The sequence below is a fragment of the Chaetodon trifascialis genome, chromosome 10 (assembly GCF_039877785.1).
Source record: "Chaetodon trifascialis isolate fChaTrf1 chromosome 10, fChaTrf1.hap1, whole genome shotgun sequence".
Lineage (NCBI taxonomy): Eukaryota > Metazoa > Chordata > Actinopteri > Chaetodontiformes > Chaetodontidae > Chaetodon > Chaetodon trifascialis.
This window is the reverse complement of record NC_092065.1, coordinates 18530001-18544238: the sequence shown is the minus strand read 5'-3', so window position 1 is coordinate 18544238 and position 14238 is coordinate 18530001. Positions and strand designations below refer to the sequence as shown.

Sequence of the window (14238 nt, the reverse complement as noted above, 5' to 3'; positions counted from 1 at the left end):
CTGTTGTTGAGGCTCACATCAGCTACGGCTATGTGCATTGGCTGCACAGCTACACATTAATCCCTCAACGCGCATCTACAGCTCAAGATTGACAGTGTTACGGCGTATTGTGTGATGTAATTGTCTGCCATCTTGCTGCCTCTCTGTTATTGCATTACTCTATTGTGCAATTTTCTTTGTGTTAAACTTCATTGAGCTGTGTTTCCAAGGTGCTTGTTTGTACGCTGGATTTTCATCTGCTGTGTTGCGTCTGCGGTCTTCATTGTTGTGTATCAGGCTGTGCATTGTTTCCCATCAGCATCACAGTATAGGGCAAAGCCATGAGGGAAACAAAGCATTGTATACAGAGATGTGAAGGCTGAAAAAGGATGTGAGGTGTTAGAGCCCCTGTGGGACTTCACTGCAGATGTGTGCAGTCGATTGCAAGGTGGTGACCTTCATGCTTTGTAATCCCATAAGTGGATTGTGAAATTGTTCTTGTTTTTGTTTGCTTTTTATTAGAAGCCTAAAGATTTATGGAAGACAATTACAAATATTGTGCTTCATGCCTGTTTTGACACATCCAGGATTCAAATCAGTTTCCATTAGATTCATAATCGAGGCGGCCATAGCTATTATCTGAGGTAATCTTTTATCTTACATTTACCTTACACAAAGGCACATTTTGAACAATTGCATCATAAATAAGGAGAAAAATAAACCAATGAAACTACACAGAACGTTTGCTTTCTTCTTTTCTAATTTCTTATTATAAACACAGCTGACAGTCTTTGCTATGTGACACGTTTTAAAAATCACTAATTAACAGTGACAGTATTGATATAAACTGCCAGTTGAAAGAATGTTATATTTATGAATAATAAGACAGAAACAGGCCGTGCTACATCCTTCAGTGGCAGTATAACCCTGATGGTGGTTCCTCTGAGGTCTGAGCTGCATTAGTATTCTCCATCTGCTCCCACCTGTTAGCCCCAAACTGTGGATGAATCCACTGTGCTGGAGTTTATGTACTTCCTCCTGCCCAAATGGAATGAGCTGCTGGGTTTTTTAAGTTTGATCTCAGATCTGCAAATCATTTTCAGCAGCTTTTTATCTTCGTTGCAGCCTGTTTTTCAATCAAACGACTACACTGATGTTTTGTGAGATTAGCCCCAGTTGTCACCTCACCCAACACACGATAACAGGAATTGTTTGCAGAGTCATCTCTCTCCAGTCACCAGCTCTGTTCTGTGTCTTCCAACCCTTCAGCATACAGTGTGTTCAGTATGAACACTTGAAATAGCAAGTAAGTGTCCCACTAAGTGGCGACAGTGTGACAGTGAGCGTACGTAAGCGGACTGCGGTTGTTATGAATGTTATCAATTCCGCCTGTGCTTTCCCTGTGAAGACGAGCCAAAGTGTCTGCTGGGTAAAAGGCCTGTTATGCATCAAAGGCTCTGTAGTCTTGAGCCGCCTGCTCATTTAGCTCATGTGCTCATTATTTTTCAATTTCTCCAATTTGTCCAAGTCTGTCATATTTAATGTTCATTAAAATCAAAGCTGCTGCAATTAATCAAAAAATAAAGGGTTTACTGAGGCTTATAGAATCGCTTTTTCATAAAATAAACAGAAAAATGCATATTATTACTGTGTCTATCTAGAGAGATATTTTAACCATGCTATCACCAGTTAAGTCTAGACTGAAATATCTAGAACTGTTTCATGGATTACCATGAAACTTGGTACATACATTTTTGTTCCCCTTAGGATGGACTGTAATGACTTATCTAATCCTCTGACATTTTGTATTGCGACATCCAGCTGTCAAATAAAATAAGTCGAAGTATAAAGTCACGTAAAATGGAAATACTCAAGTCAAGTACAAGTACCTGGAATTTGTACTTTAGTACAGCACTTGAGTAAAGGTACTTCGATACATTCTACCCATAACATTATACCTGCTAAACATTATCATGTTAGCATTGATATTATGACCATGTTAGCACTCTGTTGTTAACATTTTTAGGGCAAAGCACCGTGGTCTAAATATAGCTGCTAGCATGGCTGTACACTCTTATCTTGAGGTGCTGAGGGAAATACTGCAGTTAGGAAATAGTCTGTCTGTCAGATTAGAGCGAGTGATGGTGCTGATGGTTGCTATATGTAGCATGAAGCCTTGAATCAGGTGTGATTCATGACAGAGAGGCTAACAGAAAATGTGTGGGGGTTGGTGGACCCACAACTCTACATTCACCATGCTTATTACCATGGTTACGTATGACTCACACCTGAGAGGCAACCACTGTGGAAAGGTGTTTTCTTTTTATAGTTATTACAAAGGAAATCCAATCATATCACGCTGTTCTGTTACCCATCACCCGTCTCGTCCCGCTGTGGCACATTATCCTGCGACAGATGAAGCGAAGGGTGTGTGTGAAATGTCACATCCATCCATCTCCATCTGGTTCTTTGCGTCCTGGGGATTTGTGAACCTGGCATGCTCTCAGTGTCATGCTTAAAACAGTGAATGGCTGGAAAAGGAGCCAAGTACAGGTGAAACGTGAGTCATCACTGTTGTAAAGCGGATGAAAAAAAGCATTATTAACTGGCAGTAGACTAGTGTTTTGCTTTAGCGTATCATTTATGAAGTAAATGTTGGCTGCACAGAGTAAAGGCTATAGAATAATGACACCATCAGTGTTTAGACTGATTTCCTATAAGCTTCACTTTCACTTTGTTAGTCTGCCACTGGGTATGAAAATGAAGGCTGACTGGCGATCCAGTCCAGCTGGCACCATCTCTATGTGATTCGTGTCTCCACTGTAGATTAAATGGATGAATGAACTTATGGCTTTCTCTTAGTGTTTTCTTCTACTCATCCCTCCACCCCGACGCAAGCCCTACTTTTGTTTTCATGAAGCAGTACTCAGACTTATTACTCCATATAATATTATAACAGTTTCACACACCTCCTTAGTGCCTCTGTCTCCTCTCTTATTTCCAAAGCGGTGTTGATCGTTTCTTCACGGAAAATAGGAAACACATTTGAAAAGCTAAAATTTGATCATTCTTAATTCGTTGTTCAACTTAGTGTTGTTGGAGTAAAGAGTTGTGTTTTCCAAAGCCAGAACCTTGTTGCTTTTGTTACAGTTTCACCAAAGGCTGTTGTCATTCTCTTCGCTTTTGCTCTGCTCATAGCATAGCATGAGGGTTTTAAGATGCGTATTACTTGAATGATGCATGTATGCTGATTTCCTTCTTATGCTCAAGGACTCTGCATTCAGGAAGTGCTGCACAGTGTTCAGGGCTGTGGCGGGGGGGGGGTGAGGCCCTGTGCGAACTTGAAATGCGAGGCCCCGCTCTTTGACATGGATGCACAATGGCGCATGAATAACAGTCACACGGACACAGCTATTCTAGTTCTACTCCACGCATAATCCCGCTGCAATATGTTTTCATCAAGTAGAATAATACAGCATAATCATACACACAGTCTCAGCTATGGCTTTTTGCTATTTATTTCAAAGGGGGGGAAATCAGTGTAACGCGTGGCTTTACATCAAGTCAGCTCAGTCACTTTATTTTTGGCATCTTGACATTTTAAAGAACTGGGTTAGGACACTTTTCATCCATAATATACATTCATGTTCATTACAGCTATACACAACATATTTACTGCGCTGTAACTCTAACAAATAAGACAGACTCACCATGCATAAATTGTGCAGAGACTGATCATGTCATGTCACTTTCCTTGCCTTCTTGGCCGCAAACTCAGCAATAAGATCTCTATAATCCAGTTTGGATGCAATGTCCTTTTCAACTGATAGCAGGGCAAGCCCGCACAGTCTGTCCTGTGATGTGGAGGTGCGCAAATAGTTTTTAATTGGTTTCATCTTTGAAAAGCTTTGTTCACCCGATGCCACCGTTACTGGAAAAGTCAATCGGATCCTGAGTGCAATCTCACAGTTAGGGAAAATTCCTTCAATCCCTTTGAGGTAATGAAGTGTTGTAAGTGCTGTAGTTGTTCCCTTTGGGATTATCTCTCAAAGTATCCTCAACTCCGCGAAGAGGTCTGGTGCATCCTAAGATTCGGACGTGCTTAGATGTGCTTTAGTGATTTGGATTTGTTGGATTTGTTTTTTATTTATTTGTTTGTTTGTTTTTAATGTGACCTTGACAGAGCCAGACAAAATCATACACTACTAACGTATTTATTAAGAAAAAAAAGCAGGATTGCAGGTGCGAGGCCTCCTAGTGGTGCGAGGCCCTGTGCGCCAGTTCACTTCTGTCCCGGGGTTGACATCTTTTCTTTCTTTCTTTCTTTCTTTCTTTCTTTCTTTCTTTCTTTCTTTCTTTCTTTCTTTCTTTCTTTCTTTCTTTCTGTGTATCTTCCACTCCCAGATCATAGTGGGAGTGATCCTGCTCTACTACCTCTTGGGAATCAGTGCCTTGATTGGAGCGACCGTCATTGCTGTGTTAGCTCCTGTACAATATTTTGTGGCCACCAAGCTGTCCCAAACACAAAAGAGCACTCTGGTGAGTATTTTTATTGCCTCTTTTACAGAGACACGCTATTGTCTGTGACTTCTTTTTATCTATTTTTATCCATGCTAGCAGCTATGGAGAGCAATCTCTGGAGGATGGGCAGATGGATGATCTTTTGGGCCACCATTTTGGCCCCGACTGAAATATCTGTTTGGATAGACTGTCAATATTTTTGTACAGCTTGACTCTTCCACTAGTACCAGCATGAGGCTGACATTTGGGGTTCAGAGAGAAATTTGTGTGTGAAATACTATGCAAATTGCTGCGGATGGCTTTTCATCAAGCACCATCATCAGGTCAAAATCTCACGTCGTCCAATCCATTGGTTTGCTTTGCAGTGAGTATTACAGCTTCACAGAGCTGCAAGCGTCGCTTCAGACTCTTTATTATAATCATGTTGGAATCAAGCTCATTTTAGAAACCTTTTATTCCAGTACATTACTGAGAAACTGAAAGTAGCCTATTACCAACAACCTTTTCACATGTTGGAATAAAATATCAACAGTGTGTTCAATGTGTGTGAGCTCTGAGATCATGCAGGACTATGCAAACAGAGATGGTCAATATTGGTTTGTCCACATCATACCAGGCAGTGCAGTGGATGTAATGATGCCGTTGAATCAGGATGTCACATGTACACACACACACACACACACACACACACACACACACACACACACACACACACACACACACACACACACACACACACACACACACACACAGAGTCAAGATAACAGTCATTCCCTCCTTAGGGAATAATATCTTTGTTTTATTGAGACAGCAGAAAAAACAAAATGTTGTCAGCCACATACGATATGCTCATCTGGCCTCAAGCCTTTCTGCTGTTACTTGCTGCTACATTCAATAAGATCGGTCAAATGTAATGATGCTGTTTTTGATACTGTGGCGCATGAGAACCAGGGACAACCACTTTGGTTTGATGGTTTAAATCTTTGTTGGCAATTGTGAGGAAGTCGAGGTGATTGCCCTCGTGTCGCTCTCTGGCTGCGCCTTTCACCGTGTATCTGTCCTTGATGTGTCAGATTACGGCCGTGTAATCAAAGGCTCCGCTTACACCGGCAGGAATATTCCAGCGAACGTCTAAAGAAGACCAATGAGCTGCTGAGGGGCATCAAGCTGCTGAAGCTGTATGCCTGGGAACACATCTTCTGTGACAGTGTAGAGGAGACCAGGGGCAAAGAGCTCACCAGCCTGCAGGCATTCGCTCTGTACACGTCCATATCCAGTAAGGCACCTTGCTTCCTGAACTTGAAGAATTTGAACTTAATGACATAACGATAAAATAAACTGTTTCTTCCTCAGACAAAAAAAACTTTCACACAAAGGCATGAGGCTTAATTTACTTGACTAATGTGTTTTAATAGTAATTCCAACTTTACTGAACCCACAATTTCCAGTCAGCATCTATAATTCAGCGCATAAGTCTGAAAATAACATTATGTAAAGATTTAGTTTTAAGCACGACTAACAGGGATTATCGATCTTCCATTCATTTCCCCTTTACAGTACTGAAGACATCACTGCACAACACGGTCACTCAATACTTATTTGTTTTCCACAGATTATCCTCCTCATCTTCTTCCACACTCTCACAGTCTCACAGCCTGCACGGCTCCAGTCCTGTACTCGACTGTGTGCAATCTGAAATCAACAACTGCAGATTTAGCAGCAGTTTTACGAGAGTAATTGAACAGAACTGTTTCATGACAGTATTAGAAACTGAGAATCATTCACCATTAATGCAGAGGTTGAGGCTACACTGTCGCTGCTGTAACAACCTTGTTATCCAATCATTTGCACTTTTAGGTAATTTTTCATGCTATATTGAATCTATTGCACAATTGACAATATAGAGTCACAGAAAATAACGGGCAGAAAAAGGGGTGAGGAGAAACAAATGTCCGCACAAGACTCAAATCAACAGCTGTAACTAAAGATGGACAACGTGTCTACATTTCCTCCCACTGAACAAAAAACTGTCCCGGATACAGGCGCTGCCATCTTTTGCCATCCCACCCATATGCCCACCTGACTCAATGAGTCATTCACAGCTGTCAATCATGATGTCACAGCCGTTAGCATAACTAATTAAAACTGAACTCATCAGATATTTGAACTTAAATTGTAACTTGAACATAAAGCAGCACGATCAGAACTCCCCAAAATAACAGAAATTTATTTGGTGTGTACTTCGTCCCATCTGACGGGGTTTATGACTTCACTTTTTCACCTTTGAGGAGCTGTCATGATTCAATCACAGTATCACACTGCGATTAACCAGTATGCACTTGAGGTCATGTGGTTATTCTGGTCTTTATGTTGTTTAATTTCATTGGTTAAAGTCCTAAATGACACCTTCATGTCCTCCTGCCTGTTTTTTTCTTTTCTGCTTTCAGTTTTCATGAACGCAGCCATTCCCATCGCAGCTGTACTGACGGTGAGTTTAACTTCTAGCTCTGTCACCTAAATCTAAAGGTGATGCTCAGCTTCAGATGAATCTGCATCCTGTTACTTTTCCCCTGTGTGAAGGACGGCACAGGGACAGTGTCAGACAGTCAGATATCCAGATTTCAAAAGACACAGTCAGCACCACACTATATGCTGCCTGTATTTATAGAAGCCCTTCATGGTCGTAGACTCCAGCGGTAACAAATTAGAAAAATCACACAGATACCAAAGACAGGGAAGATCATCAAAGACAAACATGGAGAAGAAATCCTGTCTGACATGTATCCATATGCTTGAATGCCTGAAGTCAGATAAAATCATCAGCTAAATAAATGTAACATCTCTAGTTCAAACAGCCTTTGATGGCCAATCAAAAGTTCCAAGTTCAAAGGTTCAAAGATCAAAATTCATGCTGTTGTTGAGACTAACATCAGGCCATTCTGTCCTCACTCTCATTCTGCAGACGTTTGTGGTTCATGTTCACATCTCCGAGGACGCTGATCTGTCCCCAGCTGTGGCCTTTGCCTCTCTGTCCCTCTTTCACATCCTGGTCACCCCCCTCTTCCTGCTGTCCAGCGTGGTGCGCTCCACCGTCAAGGCTCTTGTTAGGTGAGAAACTAAAAAAATGATTTTACAGTACAATATGAATTTATCATTCTGATAAATTACAAAGAATAAAGTGTCTTTAAGTTGTTATTGTTTATTGGTTGTGAAGGATCTGAGAATAGTCATGTGAGCTGAAACAACAGAAACACTCCGTGCAAAGAGCAGAGGAGCAAAAAGCAACATAATTTAGATGAAACACTTGAGCTTTTCTTGTTTGTGGAAGGTTTATTTTCATTATGGGATCAGCCTTTGTTTGTGTAACATTGGGACATTGTGCCTATTTATTTCAGCAATTAGCTTCACAATTAGCTTGGGAGTCAAGACATCTTTTGTAATTAGGCTGCTGCAGAGATCGCTCTCCCTTTGCCACTAATGCTGCACAAGTCAATAACTTCCCTTCCTGTCAAGCTTAATGCTGTTCATGCTGCTTGAATTGTTATCCTGAGTGATGAAGTTGGTGTAGACACAGGTGCTGCAGTTTCACATCCATGTAGGGTGATTAGGATGCATATTATCAGCTTGCTTTTTAGCTTGCATGCTTTTTTGGCGTGCTCTACTGCACAAAATGTCTTCATACATTTTACATAGAAAACAAGTACAATAATGTTCTGAAGGGTTGAGTTTTCAGAAAAGGCCTTAAAGCTGCAATAGGTAACTTGTCATATTTGCTAAAACTGTCCCTATGCCCAGACAGCAGTACATGAAACGTAATCTGTGAAAAAAAAACAAAAAACGGCTCCATTGGTCCCACCTACTGCGATTTGCAAGAATCCACCGCGCCCAACACAAAATAACCAATCAGAGCCAGAGGAGCATCTGAGGGAGTGTCTGATATCTGTCAATCACTACTCACCACTGCAAACCGCCCCTCCCTCCGCTCATGCTGCTGGCTGACGCTCAGTCAAACAGCTCTGTTAGCGGCATCAGGAGGCTAGTGAAAGCTATGGTGGAGCAACAGCCACCCGCAAAGGAGAAACTGCCCATACCACCGCTGCCAACAACAGCATATACGGCTAAAACAACAAATAACCATAAAGCTAATATGGTGATTGTTACAGTAACACTCCGCACCGCGTACAGTATGTTAGCGACTGCGATGTAGCGGCTGGGCAGGGTTAGCTTGTTTCTGATGCTAAGGCTAACGTTACTGGTTGTCATGGCTTCCGCGCAGATGCCCCTGGGAGGAGGGGCTTGGAGGCAGGGCGTGTGCAGCGGAGAAGGAGGGGGAGTGACGTGGAACTTGTGTTGGTTCAAATTTTCAATCTAAGTCTGCTCTCTCCTCCATCTTACCTACTGCAGCTTTAATAGAAAAAGAAAAACATAATTTTGACTTTAATAGTACTGTTAACAGAGTTCATCTGAGCTATGAGAGAATAACTGTGTAAAAAATGTTAGCACTTTTCTATATATATCTTCAGACATTAAGAAGATGAAACAAATGAATTTCATTAGAAAATTATCATCATAAATTTCTACACTTGGCTGTTCTGTGAATAACCTACTCACTGCTTTGCCTGAAGTGGTTATTTACGCCTTCTAGATGTGTAATGTAAACTCAGATAATTAAGGACATTAAGTATGAATTAATTTAGTTCTTAGTAGATTAAAAGTCTTCTCGGGGTGTCTCATGAAGTCGATGAAGCAGAACTCTTTTCCCTAACACTGTCAGAGCAATGAGGTCAGTCTAAATCCCATCATCTCCGTCTGCACCTCTTGGAAGTGGTCACAGGGCAAAGGTGTAATGGGCCGGCGTGATGAAACTCACTGCTGCAGGGTTGCCTTAAATTACAAATTACACATCACACATTTTATAAGCTTTATGGGCTTTGAGGAGGGCAGCTAATACAACTGTAATGCTATAAGCACCTTATTTTAACTAGAGTGACTTTTTTTTTTGAACGTGGAGGCTGCCTGTGGTCCTTTGAGATGCCTATTTTTGGCATTGCATGATCTGACACACTTTGTCAGACACCAGAAAAAGAAACAACTTACTGCACAGATTCAACGCCTCAGTTAGCTTTCACACTTCAACAGGAGAAAACGGCTCTTTGTAGAGGAAAAATAGGCTGATGACATTGTAAGTGCAAAGTCATGGTGCAACTTTAAACAAGTTCAGTTAGATTTCCTTCAGTCTATTTCAGCATATTTGCTCTAACACACACGCACATAGATGAGTAAATTTAAGGAAATTAGTCCCAGTTGAGAGGAAGTTTCAGATGAGTTATCAAGCACAGATGTAGTAATTGGATGTAGATGGATTAGATCATGAAGCATTTGTTCTCATTAAGTTGTGAAGTAGGAGATGGCTTCATCAGATATGTGTGTGTGTGTGTGTGTGTGTGTGTGGTTGTGACAGGGAGAGAAAGTGAAGATAAAGCTCATTCAGTCGGGATGCTGTTATCTTTGTATGAGTGAAAGTGAGCTCATTGTCTGCAGCGCAGTTGATCCGTCAGCCTCACAGACTTCATTTTATTTTTCATTGTTAAGGACCTGAAGTGTCTTCTCCCTTTTCCTCTGTTTAACCTGCAGTGTTCAGAAGCTCAGCGAGTTTTTCTCCAGCGATGAGATCGGAGACGAGCAGGAGACCAGAGCAATGTTAACCTCTGGCTCCAGCAATCACAACCAAAACAGATACCAGGCTGTGGTAAGTGCACCTGTACAGTGTTACGCTGCTGGTGCGTCCAGGCTGTCTCACTTTAATGTTAATGTTGTTTTCTCCCTCCACTCTATCGTCTTCCTATTAATATCACCATTTACCCCTTTGTCCTTCATGCCTGATGTTGTAAAATCCTTCTCCAGTCATCCTCTAAACCTTTCCCTTCATCCTCCTCCTCCTTTTTGTCCCGACACTTCCAGCCCCTGAAGGTGGTGAACCGGAAGCGCCCTCCGAGGGACGAGTGGAACAACTACAGCTCACAGAGGGACCGTGAGGGCGACAGACCCTCCCAAGATATGGACCAGGACACGTGTATCAAGGTGACAGACATTAAAGGACAGATCAACGTAAAATGCGCTTTTTCTCCATTTTTGTCACAGTTAAGCGTGTAGCTATTGTGACCTTTACACATTTCTTTGCATGAAGGACATTAAGGCAATGCACTGATTTGCCTTAGAGGGACACTGTTGACATTTGTTATTGATACTGGGAAGCTGTTGATTTCACTTTTAATGAGCTCTAGGTAAATCAGCTTTGTAGCTCCGTATCCAACTCTGCAAAATGACAAACTGCAGTCATTCATCAGCTCCATTAATCCTCTATACTGTATGTCATTTACTATCTGGAGGAGTGAGTGAATAGCACCAGTATCCTAAAGTGAACAAGAATGATTTACTTTTTATTGCCTTACTGTCTCCATCTGCATCATTGAGGATAGATGACATGTTTACTGTTTACTTTTTAAAGGGTAAGTTCATCTCTGACACCTGGATGAGTGTGTGCTGTGCTTTCCTCAGATAACGAGCGGTTATTTCACCTGGACCGACGGACCACCGACACTTTCTAACGTGGACATCAAGATTCCTTTCGGTGAGCATCAGACACTGTGATTCACCTTATTTGTTTCTCGATCCAGTGTCCCTCTCTTATTTACCTGTGTGCACACTGTGATATCGCCTCTCGCTCTCATCAAACCTCTCAGGTAAGCTGACGATGATTGTGGGTCAGGTGGGTTGTGGAAAGTCGTCTCTGTTGCTGGCAACACTGGGAGAGATGCAGAAAGTGTCAGGAACAGTCACCTGGAACAGGTCAGTTTTCTCTCTTCGACGATCAGTTCTGATGCTTTAAAACATTTTCATCACTTTAAGATTTGAATGCTTGACTTTCCTGTTGCCTCATCAGTCTGCGAGGCTGAAGGTGCTTTCACACCTCACCTGTTTGATTTTCCACTTAGTGACAGAGTTCACAGACTCATTGACTAATTAGGACGAGAGCAAATGAAGTGTGAAAAAGCCCTTAAAATTCAGTTACTGAAACGAGTTACTGACGAGGCCCCCTGTGAAAATAATTGTGATTATCCTTTAAACATCAAGCTGCTCAATGAGTGTAGAAGGATGATGCTAATTGTGGTTTGTCCCAGTTATCTGGTATTTACTGTGATTAAGTGTCTCCTATGCTTAAATACAGCAATACAGTAAAATGACGCTCTGTTTCAGAGTTTTCCTTCAACAAGGAAGTGGCGGTCTCATTAATATCACAGTATCCATCCAGCAGCCACTCCTCTCCATCCATTTAGTTACAAAGCAGTATGATTTATGTGTCCTCAGGGAAACCCATGTACTGCATGTTACAGACCGCTCTTGCGATGAAATTCAATCCAGAGGTGAAAGGTTAATTTGAAGAGAATTGCTCCTCTTGGAGACCCCGACCGCTCTGATTTATGCTTTTTAAACCTCTCTTGTAATTGGCCTGTCGGGGACGGTTGAGTGCTTTTACTTATGTTTTCTTGCAGCAATAAATTGTACGTCCCTGACAAGCCTGCGTAATTAGCATCAAAATCAGACCTCCCATCTTGACATGGCCATATAACACAAATGGATTTGCGGGTCAGTGAAATTGAGCTGATATTGCAGCTTTTATTTTTTATGGCCGATGGATATAGAGGAATGCGAGGATCCTTTCATGCACCACTGATCCAGAATTAGTCAAATGCAGGTGAAGAATCACAACAGACTCACTGTGGCTGCAGGCTAGAAAACTTTTCAGATAACATCTTCCAGCAAGTTGACACTTTATATCCATAAGAAATAGAAAACATATACAACAAATACACATTTTGTATATTTATGTCTGAATGTTAAAGGTTACTTATTAGCTTTACCCAGAGCTTTTGGCCACATTCAGCAGCCTTCTTCAGTGAATTGAAATTGCTCAGTTGTGATCTAAGTAAGAAACTGTATTCATGTTGATGAGAAGTGGACATATATCAGTGAAGAAGGCTGTGGAAGAAGAGTGAAAGCTCCGGAAAAAAGCTAGTTTTTTGAAAGTTTTCTGAAATAGTTTCTGTTTTGTTCGCCTCTTGTAACATCTGGACTCTTTATTATGAAGTCGATATTTTGCTGCAGAATGTGAACGTCCCAGCGGACGTAGAGGAGCCCATTAGCAATAGCTCAGCCGAAACAGACGTCTCAGGTACCGTTTGATGCATTCTGGGAGTTATTAGCGTTGATCTCCCACATCTGATGTCTCGTCACCTGCCCAGGATAGCACTGCTATCAGTCTCCACATGTCAACAAAGTTTAGTTCTCTCTACTAGCCAGCACCACACACACACACACACACACACAGTTTGTAGTTCTGTGCTGGTGCCAAGTCCGTGCTGGCGCTTCCACTGATATTAGATTGGATTGTGCACCCTACTGGGCGCTGAACCCTTTCACTTATCATGTGTCAGGAGAGACTAAGGAGCTGTCATTTAGACTGTGCCCTCCTGAAGCATTCATACGCACATTCAGAGGACTTTGCTTGGATGTTTCCACCGTGTTTGTTGTTGTTACTGTTGTGCTGCGTCTCCATCGGGAACATTTATAGCTGAAAAGTCTGGGAGGATGAGAGGTACAGTATGAAAGCAAAACCCAGCAGATGCAAATGGCTGAGATGAGACATGCACATAAAGCAAAAGGCAACAGAATTAATGAGAGCAGCATGTGAGTAAACAGCATGACGAATCGGAGGAGTGAAGACATTCATGGAGACATCTTGTTGACTTGTTTGAAGGTGATTGGTGGCTCTGAGACTCAGCTGTTCCTGATCAGCTGATGGTGCCCATGTCTTCGGTGCCCTGCCTGAGCACACTCAGCTCCATGTGTTTGTGTAATCAAGTAATAAAGAGCTGCTTTGGTGTCTTGACAACAGTCTCACCAGAGGGATCGTTTAGTAGCCGTTCTGGAGCTTTTGATCGTATCACATGATCTTCCACAGCAGATGGACGTGCCATGGAAGTGCCAGTGTTCACGGAATTTCCTTTTTCTGAGCACTTGACGGACCTCTCGTCGAAGTTGTCCTTAACTTTGAAATTGAATGTTCATTGCTGACCTTTGGGTAAAACAATCTCACCACAAGCTCCACTGCTTGGTCTGCGACTGTTTAATGAGCTTCTCATCAGTGCGGCTTTGCCTCTGGCGACATTTTTAAATCGAAGCATTTCACCTTTCTCTGAGCTGAGCTGAAAATAACAGCTTATATAATGATAAAGCAGCAATCAGCATGCTTGCTTTTAATAAATGTCTGTTTGATTTTTGATTAAATAAAACCTGTCAGTGCTTTGAATAACAGCTCATGGAGGGCACCATCAGTCCTTGAGGAGGGTGACATGTTTGCAGACATATTTTACAAACGCAGTCGGTCATTTCCACCACCAACACTACAGTTCATAACCCATCTGCTTCCCGTGGCTCCTGTTATCCTTCTCCCTCCTCTACTCCCCCACTCCAAACATAGTGCAGAACAGGGAGGGTGTGGGATTTCTATGTCCTCAAAGTGAACTATTTATATCTTGACCTCCGGTCAAAGCGACGCAGGTTGAATATCTTGCAGTAAGGTCTAAACTCTGGGCACCATATCCAGTTTGATAGTGAGATTGTGACCTCAAATGATACGGGCTGAAGTAATAAACTGCTGCGTATCAAGCAGCTGAC

The 14238-nt window shown here is 42.0% G+C and overlaps 1 protein-coding gene across 4 annotated transcripts in view; it reads left to right on the top strand.

Moving 5' to 3' along the window:
- The window catches only part of abcc8 (ATP-binding cassette, sub-family C (CFTR/MRP), member 8), a 60972-nt gene that overhangs the window by 22489 nt on the left and 24245 nt on the right, over window positions 1–14238 (top strand). For 2 of the 4 annotated variants that reach the window (XM_070972434.1, XM_070972433.1), the window contains exons 10-17: window positions 4384–4518; window positions 5614–5776; window positions 6948–6988; window positions 7463–7608; window positions 10135–10249; window positions 10462–10581; window positions 11059–11131; window positions 11244–11349. In XM_070972434.1, the coding sequence (XP_070828535.1) occupies window positions 4384–4518; window positions 5614–5776; window positions 6948–6988; window positions 7463–7608; window positions 10135–10249; window positions 10462–10581; window positions 11059–11131; window positions 11244–11349 (899 nt within the window). Of the gene's footprint in view, window positions 1–4383; window positions 4519–5613; window positions 5777–6947; window positions 6989–7462; window positions 7609–10134; window positions 10250–10404; window positions 10582–11058; window positions 11132–11243; window positions 11350–14238 lie in introns of all 4 variants that reach the window. The other 2 variants (XM_070972432.1, XM_070972430.1) reach the window with 1 other exon arrangement.